Source organism: Acomys russatus, chromosome X (assembly GCF_903995435.1).
Source record: "Acomys russatus chromosome X, mAcoRus1.1, whole genome shotgun sequence".
Classification (NCBI taxonomy): Eukaryota; Metazoa; Chordata; class Mammalia; order Rodentia; family Muridae; genus Acomys; species Acomys russatus.
The window spans coordinates 3670399-3687500 of NC_067169.1; the positions used below are offsets into that span (position 1 = coordinate 3670399).

At 39.4% G+C, this 17102-nt stretch overlaps 1 protein-coding gene across 1 annotated transcript in view; it reads left to right on the forward strand.

The window, feature by feature from the left end:
• Window positions 1-3016: 3016 nt before the first annotated feature.
• Window positions 3017-17102, forward strand: part of Phex (phosphate regulating endopeptidase X-linked) — a 208194-nt gene continuing 194108 nt past the window's right edge. Inside the window, exons 1-3 of the mRNA XM_051142004.1 lie at window positions 3017-4212; window positions 8813-8881; window positions 15302-15463. Coding sequence (XP_050997961.1) covers window positions 4095-4212; window positions 8813-8881; window positions 15302-15463 — 349 coding nt within the window. The 5' untranslated portion in view covers window positions 3017-4094. The remainder of the gene's footprint in view (window positions 4213-8812; window positions 8882-15301; window positions 15464-17102) is intronic.

The following is a 17102-nucleotide window of genomic DNA, read 5'->3' on the forward strand; positions in this document are numbered from 1 at the left end:
CAAGTTGATTGCATTTAAGGCCCAACCTGGTTTGGAATGTTTTTATTTGAAACAATTAAGTGGGTGTCTATCTTGCTAGCAACAAATTTACACTGCAGTGTGACTTGTCAGTTAACTCCTTTTCACAGCTCTGGAGAAGTAGCCTTTTTGGGCAGTCCCCTTCCTGGATATAATGACTTTTCATTCCCAGACACACAGGACAATATTCCATAGTCTCAATATTATAGTTTCAGGTAAAGATACATTCATCCATTTCTTTGACACAATGGCTTCTGTTCAAGAGTATAGATTGGAACAATTTTGAGTTGCAGGTCAGGGTGGGTTTTGTATGCCATTTTTTTTTGTTTTGTTTTGTTTTTTCGAGGAGGGTCTCTCTGTGTAGCCTTGGCTGTCTTGGTCTGTAGACCAAGCTGGCCTTGAACTCATCGATCCACCTGCCTCTGCCTCCCAAGTGCTGGGATTAAAGGTGTGGCCACTGTGCCCGGCTTGTATACCTTTAAAAAAAGATTTTATTTATTTGTTGTATGAGTGCTCTATTTGCACATACACCTGTATGCCAGAAGAGGACATTAGATCACATTACATATGGTTGTGAGCCACCATGTGGTTCCTGGGAATTGAACTCAGGACCTCTGGAAGCATAGCCAGTGCCCTTAAGTGCTGAGCCATCTCTCTAGCCACTTGTATGCTTTTTGAAGAGGTTAACTTTTTTTTTGAGACAGGGTCTCTCTGTGTAGCCTTGGCTATCCTGGACTCACTTTGTAGACCAGTCTGGCCTCGAACTCACAGAGATCTGCCTGCCTCTGCCTCTCTGAGTGCTGGCATTATAGGCATGTGCCACCATGCCAGGCTCCGTGAGGTAACTTTTTTTTTTTTGTCTGCAATGGGCCAGAGAGCAAAACATTCTAAGCCTCACAGACAAAAAAAAAAAAAAAAAAAAAAAAAAAAAAAAATGCCTGCCACAGAACTATAGAACGTTAACCTTGTAGCATGAATGCAGTCATAAGTGATCCAACAAAACTTTATTTTAAACAAAAACTGGGGCTACGTCAGGTTGGACTCATATGCACTTCCTTTTTCAGCCCTCTTCTTTGGCCTTTTGTGACCACTCATTATTCATTTGTACCTTGAACTTATTTATTTTGGTTTAAGGTATTTTTTCATCCTAATTTGTTTTTAAGTGCCTTTTAATTTCAGTGCAAGATAATCACTATCTCCCAGAAGGCTGAAAAATTAATGCGGAAAATGACATATAATGAATAACGCACCTTATAAGGAATGATTCACCCACACCTTCTCCTCTATCAATCCCACCCACTCTCAAATGTTTCTTTAATTTCGTTGGTGAATAAAAGAAGCCTGTATTACATTAAATTATATTCAAACTATTTTTAACAACCTGAGAGTTGTGTTTTTACTTCCATAGACTTATTTTCATAAATCAAATGCATTCTTGTCTACACATGTCTGAATGGGAAGCATCAGGTTTCTTATTTCTATCATTAGAAGTGTGTTTAATCTTTTGTTTTGCTCTTTCTTCCTTCCTTCTTTTCTTTCTTTCTTTCTTTCTTTTTAACTTAGATGTTGAATGTCCAAGAATGAAGTCCTGTCTGCAAATGGTGGGTAGGTGGAACTTTGGAAGTTCTGTCACCACTGGGGATTGACCAGTCTAAGGCAGGTGAAAGCTACTCCAACTGGTAACCCACAATCAGGCTTCTAAATCAGTCAGGACTCTTGAGGTTCAAGGATATTGGGAGGAGAAAGAAAGTGGTAGGAACTGATCCCTCTTGTCATCCTTGGGTGGCTTTTCTTTCCCCTATACACAGGGAGCATTGTCAGCTGCTGATGTGAAGTATCTCACAATGATCCATGTCACTACCTTTCCATGTCTAGCTCTGTGCCACCTGAGGCTATGCTTTCATCTTGGAGTTCCAAATGCATTTGCTGTCACATGCATTTGTTTGCTGTGAGACGAAAACAAAAAGTGCTCTGCTCACCTGAAGCACCATTATCAGTAGACTATTTAGAAGCCCCTTCTGAGGAAGTGATGGGAGAAGGTCCCTAAGCTGCTTTTTCAATTAGGGATAACTTGGATCATCTTCCTTTTCTCTTTCACTAAGAATCACAGACACTGTCCTTGGTCCCATGAAGCATTATGAAACTGAGAACAAAGGTTTTTGGAGAAAATCCACCAGCAATGAAGTAGCATTGATAGCCAATGAGCACAGAAGGTCGCCATCATGCTATGATGTTGATCGTTTGCTCAAAGGCTTATACACCTGCCTGAGTTTGGGGTGCCATAAAACAAGCAGTAAGTACAGTTAAGATGTGTTAGGGAATATTTTATTTCTTTATTTCTTTTTCAAGGCAGGGTTTCCCTGTGTAACAGTCCTGACTGTCCTGGAACTCACTCTGTAGTTGAGGCTGGCTTTAAACTCATATCTTCCTGCCTCTATCTCCCAAGTGCTGGGATTAAAGGCACGTGCCACCATTGCCTAGCTGGAATAATTTTTTTTGTTTTTTGTTTTTTTGTTTTTTTTGACAGGGGTTCTCTGTCTAACAACCCTGACTGTCCTGGACCTGCTTTGTAGACCAGGCTGCCCTCAAACCTACAGAGATCCACCTGCCTCTGCTTCCCAAGTGCTGGGATTAAAGGTGTGTGCCAACACTGCCGGGCCCTGGAATAAATTTTTAAACATGGGAGAATTCCATGCTGTAGGAATAAGGACTGACTGGGCTTAGCCAGATAGGAGCAAGATCATGCAGTTATGTGGTACCTCCTTCATTGGTACCTGTGTCACTGCCAAAGGTATGTGCACAGATGTTGTTTTTCTGCTTTACAGATGTTCCTAAATAATCCACCTACACTTCCACCATCTTATGACCTCTGGCTGCATAGGAACAGGTGAGTAGCAATTCACTGTGCTGTGGATTAGTGATAGCTATGTAATGACAATAAGCAATTAAAAAATCCGAATCATTTCAATAGCTTTAAAATGTCAATTGCCCTTCTCCATGGGGAAAGCAGCTTTTTATAATCTGAATTTGATCATAATCGAAGAATGTGATTAATCAGTCTTTTCTAGTGGAACCAAATAAATCTGAGTCAATTCTGGGGAAGCTGCTGAAATAAACACTTTATGGAAACACAAAATCATACTAAACAGTGGCTGCCCTGGAGGAGCTAGATAACAAAATACACGGGTGCTGTACTCGTCAAAACACACAGGGAAAAAGATCTTCTACTATATCTTTTGTGGTTGATAATAAGCTTAATTCATATACTTAACTGTCTTTTGTACAATTCTTAGCACACAAAGAGCACTCCTCTACTTCCTTAAAAGAAAAAAAAAGTTCCAGTCCGAACCATCAGCCTCTGTAGGCTGTCTTAATTGCTACTTTGCACTGCAGTAGACTATGACTGATTTTTGGCACATGCTATCATACACAAAGTTCCTAAAATAAAATGCTCCAGGATATCCTAGGAACTCCTAGAAGGCTTTAAAAGGGGACTAGCACGCTGAAAGAGTAACTTTTGACTATGACAGTTCAGACAAGGAGACTGACCGTTGCAGCTGAATTACGTGACTAATTGAGACCTTGAAAGTGGATGTGGGCTGTCCTCACCACCTCACTTATCATGGTTAGGGAGAGACTGAGAATCCAGTTTTGATAAAGACAATTGTTTTTGGTTTTTTTTTCTCCCCAAGTGACTATACATTTAAATAGCTAAAACATCTGTGCAGCAACCTAGTGAAACATGTATACTCGGAACGCTTGAGCAAAAAGCTTGCCAAACAACCGCTTGAGAGGGGCTTTGCTGAGGGAGAGCACCAAGATAAAGCAACTGCTGTTTATTTTGTCTAGTCAAGGGAGAGCCAAGGCAACTAATATTTTGAGTTTCTTTTATTCTATTTGTAAAGGATTATTTGAGAAAGGGTGTCGAGCGGAAGTTTTCTGACAGGAATTTTTAAAGCTGTCTATTAACAGACAAGCAAGGGAGTCTTGGATGTCAACGCCTGACAAACTCTTGAGACTAGCTACCAAACCACGAAAAGTGACTTTCTTTCTGAGTCTCCTCTCTGGCCCTTCTGATGGAAGCAGAAACGGGGAGCACCATGGAGACTGGAAAGGGGACCAACCGAGGCATTCGAATTGCGCTGGCCCTGTCCATTGGTGGTACCCTGGTGCTGGGCACCCTGCTCTTTCTAGGTAAGTGGAGTGCCAGAGGCCAGGGGAACTGGGAATCTGTGGGGAATCTGTCTAATTCTTCTTTATTCTAGAAACCCTTGTCATAATGTAGGCTGTTTGCTAATGTTAAATAATAAAGATACAGCCTCAGGATCAAGATATGTCAATGAAAAAGGAAGCTTTTCTCTACTGCTAAATTTATAGTCCAGGAGCAAAGTGGATTAGGAAGTGGTTTGGAAAGGCTGGTGGATTCAGTTTCTCTGAGGAAAGAAAATCATGTATTATACACTTCACAAATTGACTGTTTATGAATTCATAGTTAGATGCTTGCATTTGTTTTGTGAGGAAACAACCATATCATGCCAGAATTTTGTTTGTTTGTTTGACTTTTGTTTGTGTTTGATCAGTTGGAGAAGTCACAAAATGCAATTCACAAAAGATAAATCAGTCCTTAAATGGAATTCTTTGGGTCTCTTTAAATCCAGTGATTTCAATGGATCCAAAATGGTTAACTTGACCTGTCTAATAGATTTAAAAATGAATGTGAAAGAAAGCAGAGGTTTTCCTTTTAAGATTTGAAAAGCATTGTGATTCAATTATTTTAATAACTCTTGTGAGAATGGTGTTCTTAGAATGAATGTGGAGACAGATAAAAACATATTTCTAGGGGGAAAAAGATGAAATCTGTTTGGAAAGGGACAGGGGATACCCCAAATTTTAGGCTTTCTAAACCCCTGGCTATTTTCCTTTGTAAAACTTTCCTTATATAAAATTATAGCATTTCATTGGCTTGAAGGTCACCTAGAAAAAGCCCTATCCTTTAGAGATTCTAGGTGTACTTTGAAGTGCAGCAGGCCTGGAAAGATTCCTTGGCATACATAGGATTCAGGAGGCCATGTTTATTTTGGCAGGAGAAAACCAGTAATTAACTTTTAAAAGAGTTAGGCTTGTGTGGTTGAGAACCCTGCTAAAACGAGTAAACCACTTTTCCATGTTTTCTGTGGCTGAAGAGCTCGGAAATTAGATCAGTATATTGTTTTCTGGTGAAGCTAGACCTCCTATCCTGTGACTGAATTTGTGCTTCTTGCGAACTATTGTGAGGTTTCTCCAAAGTTGACTTTAGACGATCAACTTACTGAAATTTAAAACTGGGGGAGATATTTTATTGGCATGCCAAAGAACTACATATGACATGGGAAATGACTAAGAGGTTAGTTTTTTTACACATGCTCCCAGATGTAAAAATCCAAGTGGTCATTGTGTAAATCAAAATACATACTCTTTTCAGTGATGTCAATAGCATTTTGCAATGTTTTTAAATTCTACTTTTGTGATCATTATATTTGGAGACCATAGTAGTCTAGAAAGTGGTTATTGATAGTAAATATTGTTTTCCTTCAGAGGAAATGATTTTCTGACACAAGTACTAAAAATGTTAGGAAAAGTAAACTTCACTAAACCAAGCCTTGCTATTATGAAGGAGGCCTGACTAAAAATGATAACTTCTCAGTATGTTTAGTGACCTGGCTGTCATGTTGAATCTTCTGAAGGAGGTCTAATGATGATCGACAATAAACAGAGCCAGCTAAGGGTGTGGCCTCATTCTATTTTTGCTACTCTAGCATCAGTATCACTTGAGAGCTTGAACTCTGTCCCTAGGTCTACTGGTTCACAGTCTGCATTTTTACAAGACACAAGGGGATTCAATTACATGGGCAAGTTCAAGAAACATTGCTTCAGAATGCATCTATCTGAGGAATATCTGTCTGTCTGTCTCTCTGTCTGTCTATGAACAGATTCTCACTATGTATTCCTGTCTGGCCTGGAATTCACTATATAGATTAGCTGGAATTTATTGTGATATTCCTGCCTTTGCTTTCCGAAATGCTGGGGTTATAGGCCTGTACCACCATACCCACCTAGGAATCTTTATATTTTTGTCAAATATTTCAGCAATATGTCTGTTCCAGGCACTTCCACTCTGCCTCTAGCTTTCTAAATGCCTGTAAACCAATGTTCTACATGATGATATTCTAGTTCGGATCTTCCTGGTGGAATTTGCAGTGTGTACTCAGTCATATGTCTGCAGTGTCTAGCAACCCACCTTACTTCTCTTTTGTCTTTGTCTTCGACGGAAAGAATGGTTGCCAGTGGTCTGAGTTGATTTCAGAAAACATAGGGGGTTTTAAAATACTGAGTATAACAATATACCCGTAACCAATTTATTTTCAAGTGTTCTTTTCTTTTCTTCTTCCCTTCTCCTTCCTCCCTGAAATCCATTTCTCAGATGCAGTGGTCTGCAAGCTTTTCCTGTCAAGGCCAGAGGATAGTAAATCTTTTTAGCTCTGTTGCCATACATTCCTTGTTGCAGGGTTTTGTTTCATTGTAGCACTAAAGCGTCCACAGACAAAATTTGCACAAATGGGAGCCAGGAAGATATGCTTTCTGGATACTGAAGCTTCAATTCCATACGCTTTTCACATGTTATGAAATATTATCCTTTGTTGCATTTCCCCTCAACTATCAAAAACATCAAGGCCTTTCACAGAAATAGAATCAGGCGGTGGCCTCCATCTGGTTTGTGGGTTCCAGTGGGCACTTAGGTGATGGTGACCCAGCTGTGTGGTCTTTTTCATGCTTTCTGTTGTGTTCTTCTGTGTTGGGGATGGAAATCAGGACTGTGTGATATAAAGTGTTCTATCACTGAGCTATGTTACCAGCTTTACTCTCACACTCTATCTGGGGATGGATGACTTCATTGCATCTTATGGGGATTCTAAAGTCAATCTGTTGCTTGATGTTTGTTTTAAAGCTTCAAATCAGTAAAAAGTAATGCTAATTTTTTTATAGTATTTATTTTATTTCATTTCGTTTATTTGTTTCATTCATTTTCTTTATCTGGACTTGTTGTTCCTTGCCTGTTTTCAGGATTTTTAATCCATGTAGATACAATGTTCTTTTTTAAGGGATGGGGTTTCTGTCTATGTCCCAATGAATTAAATTCAAAACCTTCCATATACAAATAATCAGATAAAAAACTGAGTGCTGTGGCGCATGCCTGTAATCCCAGCACTCAGGGAGGCAGAGGCTTTAGGCTGGCTTAAAAGTTACAATGTAGCAAAGTTTGCCCTGAAGTTCCTGATTATCCTGCCTCTTCCCCTAACGTTTTGAAAAAGAATAACTTTTTAGCCATTTCAGAAGATTTAAAAACAAAGCTACAATCAAGAAGGTATTATCTAGAAGAATAAAATTATTATTTATAGTAAGCTTTATACTTCCATTTTAAAAATACTACCTGCTCATTAAAGAACATTTGGAAAACATGTAAAATTTGACTAAAAGGAAGAACTCCCGTGGTTTCATCATCAAGGTGCATTGAAATGTCCCATACTGATCTTTATGCTGTCTCTATAGTTTTACTTATTTTTTTTCTTGCAAAAAAAAATCAAAACACTCCTTTTATGTTATAAAACTTCTTTTGAAAATAGTCTTGAGTAGTTCTGTAGGCAGGTTTCTTGAATCTATAATGTAACACAGATAAAAAGGCGGTTTGGAGGATGGGAGCAGAGAAAAGAACAAAGACAAAGCAAGCTCCTCTTAAGATGTGGGTTCATAAATAATAAGACATGCCACGCTGGCAGGTGGTGTGCAGGTCTGCATCTCAAGCAGAACCAGAAGCATTCTTAGGCTTCCTGACTGCACTTCTCAGCCCCCATGGTCCATTTCTTCGTGGCTATATCTTCAAAGATTCCTTGTTTTTGCTCACAGAGCACAGCAATAATGAATGCCTCATAACTTCTCCATCTATGGAGAAAAGACATGGATTTCAAAAAGGTTTTAATTTTAGGCTCACATTTGCTAATGCTCAGATCCTCACTGAAGTCTGAAACCCAGTGCCCTCTTCTATGCTTTTGAAAAAACACTCAGAGTGTGGCCCAATAGGAAATCTTAACTTACTTAAAATGTTATGAGTTTTTTTTAAAGCTTTTATTTTGTAACTTCATTGGATGATTCACAAGCATGAACTTTGTAGAAGACACTGTCTTGTCAAAGGACTGGAAAGTCCTGATACATTGGTGTTGCCACCAGTTGAGAAAATTAAATGTTGGTTGAAACTATTTCAATTGTTCAGGCATTTGTGTGTGTGTGTGTGTGTGTGTGTGTGTGTGTGTGTGTGTGTGTGTGTAGCCGGCTCAGTTTGTGGGAGACTCTAGGTTGAATCTCTGTCAACCAAATCCAAAGCACACAAGATGGCTGTGCCCCACTTCCAGAATTTCTGAACTGAGGGATCTGGAGTGAAAATGTGCTCTCTCTTTAGCAAGCTTTTAGGTGTTGGTGTGGTGTGGCCCTGGTGAGCAGACTCCTCAACGCAGCTCCAGTTTTCCCCATTCAACCCACTCCTCCCCTTATGAGAAGAATGCATTTCAGAATAACTATGAGTTCTAGCGAGGTTGTTTACATTTTATCAAAGAGCTTCCTTGGTTTTGAGCCAACTTGGTTTTTGACAACCATGTCACTAGTGAGAAGCATGAACGATAGCAAATGTCTTGCATATGTGTGCCAACGTATTTTACTTGTGGTCTGTTACAAATCAATCATTTATTTTGGTCTGTTTTTTCAGTGAGTCAAGGTCTCCTAAGTTTCCAGGCTAAACAGGAGTACTGCCTGAAGCCAGAGTGCATAGAAGCTGGTAAGTCTGTTTTCCACCCTGTGTCAAGTTATAATTTTGGTACCTTGGGGAGTGGAAGAGAAAAAAGGTAGTATTTTTAGTATTCTGTTTGCTTGAGGTTGACTAAATACAAAATGCAATTCTGAAGCATTCAAGTTTACTTTCAAGGTCTGGTGTGAAATAGTGGAGCTGAGGTTTCCTGTTTTCTTTGAAAAAACAAAAAACAACAACCAAGCTGTTCAATATTTCAACCCTCATGATAAGGAATTTAAGAATGGGCTTGGAAAGCAGAATGTTCTCTCCTAAAACACAGAGACCAGAGACTGTGTGCTTCCTATGGCTCCACTGACAACAGATTCCTCTTTATCTCAAGCACACTTAGCATATCACTTGGGTCAGTGGGCGTGACCTGTTTGATTCTAAGTGGAGACCCTCTGGAAATTTAAGCCTCTGCTGGTATCCTTTTTGTTTTCATCTGCTCTGCGTTGCAAGTTGAGCTACTTTGGAGGTGACAAGATCATGTATCAGTGAGAACAGCAAGGCAAAGATTCATGCTTAAAGTTGCCTTGGTTGTGGCACAGCTATTACATCCTACATCCCCATAATTCATTTAGGGCCTCGGTTTGAAGAAGCGAAATCCTGCCTCCACCCCCACCCTATTCTTCAAGTGGGGAAGACCCTAGGGCATTTTCAAAAGAAGAGGTCATAGAGCAATTAAACATGCAGACTTTTCCTCTTGACTGGAAGAGATTAATGAGTTAAATCACCACATATTTATTATTCATATCAGGGGGAGAAACACACAAAAGGGACTGGGAATGTAGCTCAGTTGGTAGAATAGTTGCCTATCATTCATGAAGTTCTGAGCTCTATCCTCAGCACACATAAATTGGGCATGGTGATACATGGCTGTAATCCCATAGTTCTGTAGGTAGAGGCAGGTTCAAGGCCAACCTGGAAAGGCATGGAAAGACTGTCTCAGAGTGGCAACTGTCTTCCTGTATAGAATTTGACTTTGGGGAGAAACACAAGAAAAAAAATCAGAACAGATGTTACAATCAGCCGGCCAGGTGAGACAGGATGTTGCATTGAATTTGCTATGGAGATTGCAGAAGATTTAGGAGCTGGGAGGCTTGCTGAAGGCATTGTGGTAGTGGTGGGGTTCAGATGTATTGTGGAAAAAAGGCACTGTTAAGCAATGACATTAATTGAGATGGTAGAGAATTAGTAGAAAGAATTCATAAAATGCTGGTTGTCTGGTACACACCTTTAGTCTCAGCACTCAGGAGGCAGGGACAGGTGGATCACTGTGAGTTCATGACCAGCCTGGTCTGTATAGTGAATTCCACTATATATGAGACCCAGTCTCTCTCATACATACAAAGATCAACCTCTGTCTTATAGTATTGGCTCATGCTTCTCAGCATTAACATGGTCGACAACAACCAAGTTGGCTAAAAACCAAGAAAATACATTGATGAATATGTAAACAGCCTTGCTAGGACTCATGGTTGTTCTAAAATTCATTCCTCTCATATTGGGAGGAGTGGGTTGAGTGGATAAAACTGGACCTGTGTTCAGGAGAGTCTGGTCACCAGGGCCATAGCAGCTTCTTCGGATTGTTATATTAAGTCTCCTTTTGCCCCATTCTTGAATGATCAATATTTTTTTCAAATAAGCAATGTGCTGAATGACTCACGCTTGCCATTTCCTAAAATTTCATAAGAACTCTATGAAGTTGATTCCCATATATGGGAGAATGTAATCGTCTCAAGGCAAACTTTTTCAGGGCCACATCATGAGTTAAGGGCAGAGCTAGCCTTTAAGTCCATGTCTGGCTCCCCTCCTTCCTTTCCCTTGTGCCAAACCAAGTAACTCTGTTCTTTGTGGGACACTGGATTCACTTGAGGGTCTAGTGAGTAGACAACCCTTTCAGCTTCTTAGTATTGTCCCTGGAAATGTGATGTTTTACCCTTGGGAATGTTGTGGAATTCCCATCCCCTTTTCTTTTCCAAACTTGAACAGTTGGCCTGGAGGCTTAGCAAATGGAGAGAGTTTTTCATGGAGTAAGGTGAAGGACCAGGTTTTACAATCACATGGCAGGTTTTAAATTTCATGTCACTTGGTACTTTAGCTATGGTAGAGTTCTTGCAGATGTGAGAAATTAAAATATTCGAGCCATACATATTCAATTTTAGTTTAGACAATTTGCATGATGGAAGGCCACTTCATGAATTTTGTTTATTACAAATCATAATAAGCCCAAAGTAAAAATGGACAGAATGATGTTTTGTGATGTCACCTTCTGCCACCTACTGTATTTTGCCTGTTTTCCTGTTTAAATTTTCACATTAGCAAATAGATTCCTGATTTTAGGAAAATACTGATTTTTCTGTCTATAGTATAAGCTTATGAAGGCCTCAGCCTTCTTTAATGCAATATGAGCTTCAGTATGATCAGGGATTGGTGAAATAGCTATTGAGTCCACATGGCATGAGAATTGAAGCCATGCCTGGCTTTATGCAAGAGCTTGTGCTATGGCCACAAAAGGTCACATGAAAACAGATGCTAGTGGTAAAAGTTCCAAGGAAGCACATGCCTGATCAACTTCTGTTCCTTTTTCAAGCAGTGGCAGTCATTTATGAGCTGCCTCCTCTCTGTAGCTTTCTACTTTTTCCTTGTCTCCATGATCTCAAGTACTAACTCCTTGACAATGAAAACTGTAGAAAGACTACAGAGAACCAGTGAACAGGCTTGCTAATGATAAGGAGTAAGTGTAGAGAGGCTGATGGGTTTGGAACATACACAACCTAGATACTTCTAGGCCACATGATCTGTGTTAAATACATGATCATCTTGAGCTGCAGTCTCATCATCCATGGAATGAGACCAGATTAGTGAACTTTCATATGAATTGTGCGAATCAATAGAAATTGAAAACAGTAATAGTATCTCTGCATCCAAACCCCCAACCCCTGAAAGCAATGTAATCTCCAATTTGTAACATCAAACCTGATCTCAGTTTCTTTGGCAAACTGGGTCCATGAGCAAAAATAACTAATGTGAAGCCGTTTTATATGTCATTTATTCCACTTATGAGGATATGTATTTATTTCCCTGTAGGAATATTAATGTGCTTCCTTCAGTGGTACCAATCCAGCCATTGTTGAACTGTTAGATCACCTGTGGCTATACATGTTGTATTTTTCTTGAAAAATTTGAGAATCTGCAAGCTCTGGAAATCTAGCATCAATTTTCAATGACTGGTTGTGGAATTGTATTACCAAATGCTTATGTGTATGTGAATAGTTCTGGGCTTAGCTAACTACATATATACAAACTCAATTGAGAAAATGCTTCCATCAGATGGCCTGTAGCAAGTCTGCAGGGGCATTTTCTTGATTAAGAATTGATGTGGGAGGCTCCAACCCACTGTATACAGTGCTTACCCCTGGGCAGGTTTAAGAAGGATGGATGACTGTGAGCCTGAGGAACAAGACAGTAAGAAGCATTCCTCTGTGGTCTCTGTTTCAGTTCCTCCCTTGGCTTGTTATGTGTAATCTGTAAACCAAATAAATACTGTCTTCCAAAAGTTGGCTTTGGTCAAGATGTTTTACCGCAGCAGTGGAAATCTAAGACAGTTAATTTAGCTATTGCGTAGTATTGCTGTCATTCCAATCCAAGCAGCCTCATTCTAGAGTTTGTGAAAGGCTTTATTGCTCAAAAAGGGCTCAGCACATAGTTCTGAGTACAGAGGAAATATGTAATGTGAGCGGTTTGATTACTTCATGGAAATATTAATATGTAAGGCTTTATGAAAATCTCCTTTGAGCCCTGATTGAAACTAACACCTCTGAGGCTATATGTGGAGGAATGCTGGCACCTGCACCATATAGACAAGTGGGAGCCTGTCCAGCAATTAACCTCATGGGCAACACTTGAGAGCATGGCAGCTTTTGCTTTCACAGCTTCACGTCATAATCGTATTTCTCTTTATTAAAACTAGAAACTCAGTTTTCTCTATGGAGCTGAATAGGGGAATGGAGTTTTGGTGTCTTGACAACTATGCTCCGTTGTGATTTGAAGTCATAGTTCCCCCACAGAAAGAGCAGTCGTGCTCCTAACTGTGAATGGTGAATGATTAGCTGCAAGGCAGAGCAAAGAGTTTTCTCCCTCCACGGGGGCTTCTGTCCACATTTAGTGTGAGGGATGCATTCCTTCAGTTTTCTCTCAGGGCCGAGGTCAGAGCTGAGTTTGCAGTTTTCCTCAGTACCTGTGAGAAAATGCAAGGAGATGGAGAAGAGGCATTTAAGATTTGGGGGGGGGGGCAGGGGGAGCTGGGGAAGGAAGCCAAAAAGCAATGAGCTTATGTGAGTCAAAGGGCGTGTGAGGGCTCCCCTGGGTGACTGTAAATATTGTGAGGCACTGAGGCTTGTGTGATCCCTGTCCTTGAGGTGTTACATAGCAGATTCCATCTGTGGCTGCACAGCCTGACAATAAATATAAGACAGAAGTAAGATTTTTGTTTGCCCTAGCACTTTCGATTATCAAATCATAATGATAAAACGTGTAGTTAGAGACAATGGAATTAGTTATGGGTAAAAAAAGAAAAAAAGAAAAGAAAATTAAACCAAGTTGAAATTTCTCATACTTCTGAAACAAGTTTTTTTTTTCCTATTTGTTTATTGTAAAGACAATGGTTGAAAATGGTGAGGGTTTTGAAGCCCTATAGAAATTATGCAATGGGCATGGTGGCTCATGCCTGTAATCCTAGCACTGAGGAGGTAGAGAGAACAGAATTGCCATGAGTTAGAGGCCAGTCTGGTTTATACATTGAGTTCTAGGCCATCTAGGATTAAATAGTGAGATAAAAAATACAAAAATGAATGTAAAAATTAGGGTGTTTTTGTATTCATTTCAATGACTCCAAACAGTTGTTTGCCTTTTCCATAAGATGTGTAGGTAGAGACACAGCTAATCTTATTTTTTAACCTGAAGGAACTGCCCACATAACCAAAACATAACATTTATGGAGATTGTACTCAGGTGGGCAATTCATTCTAATTTATCTGAAAACTCATTGGATTTTCATTATCTCAAATAAAAATGTATTCTGGCATTAATTAGGGTATGAAAGTTGCTCAGAGTGCCAGCCTTCCAATGTTATTAAAATATTGGGTGCCTTGTAAAAAGCAGTTGGTGCATATTGTTGCAGCCAGCAATTGTGTTCCCCTCCCAGGGAACTGTGGGAGTTGGGGAGCGACAACTCAGAGCAAGAATGGGGTTGAAGTATGTCCAAAGCCCGTAAATCTCATCCTGAGATCAGCAGGAATAGGACTGCTTTTCCCCTGGCCCAGGCCTGCATACCCTGGTGCATGTAGCCCTGTGCCCTCCCTCACCCTTGCCCTCCTGAATAGGTAGTCCAGTAGCCAGGTTAAACATCCTCTTCCCTTATAAGGTCATGTCTGGTAGCACCTGGAATTCTTCCTCATGCAAATAAGGCATTCTCAGCACCCTGGTCCCAGCCAAGGATGTACACTTACCCTGATAGCCCCTACTCATCCTCCAAAGGTTTAAGTAGCCCTAATTCCTCCCAATTAAATGACCTGTCTCACTGAGAAGTCTGTTCCTGGGCAATTGGCTGTTCCTGCTTCCTGCTTTCTCCCCTCAGGATCACCTCAGCTATGGTGGCCAGAGGGGACTCTGCCAGGAAGAGCAGAGAAACAGAGTCTGAACCACATGTAATCATTTATTTTAAAGCTCATAGATACAGCCAAGTGTAGTGGCTCATACCTGTAATCCCAAGACTTGGGAGGCTGAGGCAAGAGGATGACTATGAGTTTGAAGCCATCCAGGGATTGATTATGAATTTATATTTTCTTTACATGGTCTCTTATTCTCCAGGATTATTCAAAGGATGGTCCCAAGGCTCCATTTGAATGGTTCCAGCAGAGAGGTACAGGGCTTCTTAAATGCTTAGCTTGGAAAATCACAAAGAGCCATCCCTGCCACTTTTGTTGCTCAAATAATCTGAGAAAAGGAGCCCAGCATCACTGGAAACAGGGCAAATTGACTTTATTGTTTCATAGGAAGCATTGCCAAATTAGTTTGCAGGGGAATATGTGGGTTGGAAGAAAGGCCAACAATCGATCACATATTTCATTTATATTCTTGTTGCATACCCCAAAGATATTAGGGACAATATGACAAAACTAGTAACTTGTTTTTTCAAAACTAATAATTTCACCTAACATTCTCCTATACACTTTGAAGACAGTCATTTTTATATGGTGAAGTTCATCCAGAGAGACATTTTGAGGATAAATATTGAAGCCAAATTTTGAAAACTGGTTGATATGAAATTTTTTGTTTACTTTGGAAAAGAACAGTATACAACATCTAGTGCTTGTCATTAATCTTAGGATTTTCTTTTTTAAATAGCTGCTGCCATCATGAGCAAAGTAAATCTTTCTGTGGATCCTTGTGACAATTTCTTCCGGTTTGCTTGTGATGGTTGGATAAGCAATAACCCAATTCCTGAAGATATGCCAAGCTATGGGGTTTATCCTTGGCTGAGACACAATGTTGACCTCAAGTTAAAGGGTAAGTTTCTACTAGAGTTTGGTGGTACTCTTTCCAGAGTAATATCTGACAAGAAACATAGTTCAGTATTTGAATGTGGACTATCCATTTTTGAAACTGTATTAAATTTATTTCCAAAAATTGTTTTAGTAGAAGATAGAAAATTTTCTGAATTTCAGATTCCTGATTTCTGTAACACAAGCACATTGCAGATTGTTAGTTTTATGCTTGATAATGCAATAGTAAATTCTATTTCAGGAGGTTAATAGAGTTTGGGAGCACAAGGATAGTTAATGACCAGTATGGTATATCAAGAAATGTATTGGTTTACTTTGTTGAAAGTAAGCCTCATTTCTTTCCTACTGTCTTCTGGATTTTCAGTTTGCAGAATGTTTTTTAACACCTCATTGTCTTTTGCCCTCATTTTGAGAACTCTGGATGACCCATGATTGTCATAATGTTCCTGTGAACTTTCAAGTTAGCTTTTGGGACACTTACCTTTCTCCCATGACCTTGGGAGCAATGACAAGCTCACATACACAGACTCACATGTGCACACAGACATTTTCATGTGTGCTTGTGTAATCCTGCCAAAAGTTGGAAACGTCTATTGCTGAACAAGACTGTGTTTGCAGTTAGCTTAATTCTTATATTAAGCTGTTGGAGCAAGATTTTTCAGGAGGTAAGTAGGAAGATTTCAAAACTAGATAAGGTAATTGTTTTTAGAAGATAAAAATAATATTTTTCTTCTTTTTGACAACTGTGTAAAGTATGTCTTGTAACTTGCATTCAGTAATACAAACCATTTGGGGGAACTGGGAAGAATTATAGTTCTTTCTTTCCTATGTCTATGTTTTCAAGATCTTAAGTGGGTGGATATTAAATATACACCAATTTGTATATTACATATAACGTGAAATCATTGCCTAAGTAATCAGAAACATATTTTAACTGTAAGAAAAATATATTTTCACAAATAGACATAAATTACAGAAGTGTACTTTTAAAAATTATGACTAAATTTTATTATATAGTCTTGACATATTATCAACGAGAGTTTTTAAGAATGTTAAGGGCTTTCTCTAACCTGACAGATAAGATTTCTGTGCTATGGAGACATAAATAACACCTTGAGCAGTGAATTCATAGACTAATACTTATTTCTCTGTAAGATATTTTTTAAAAATTCTTTCTTTCTTTTATGTATGTGGGTATTTTGCCTGCATGTATGTATGTGCACCACATGCTTTCCTGGTGTCTGCAGAGGTCAGAAGAGGGCATTTACATCTTTAAGACTCAAGTTAAAGATGCTTGAGGTCCACCATGTGGGTGCTAGGAATCAAACACTGGTCCTCTGCAAGATTTAACAAGTGTTCTTAATCACTAGTCATCCCTCTAGCCCCTCTCTGTGCGATATTAATTTATTTTGGTCCTTCATTTATCATCATTGGCTATTTACTATTCCCCTTCTCTGTCTTTTCTTTCTTGGCAGACAGATGAGTGCACACACATACGCACATGCTCATACATGTAAGTCCACCATTGAATAAGAAATGTACAAGAATTCTGGATAAATTTCTTTTTAATGTTAACTATAACAAAAGAGCCCTAGCATTAGGTTATGAGGTAGTTATAATAATTTAAAGAACTTTCTTGTGGT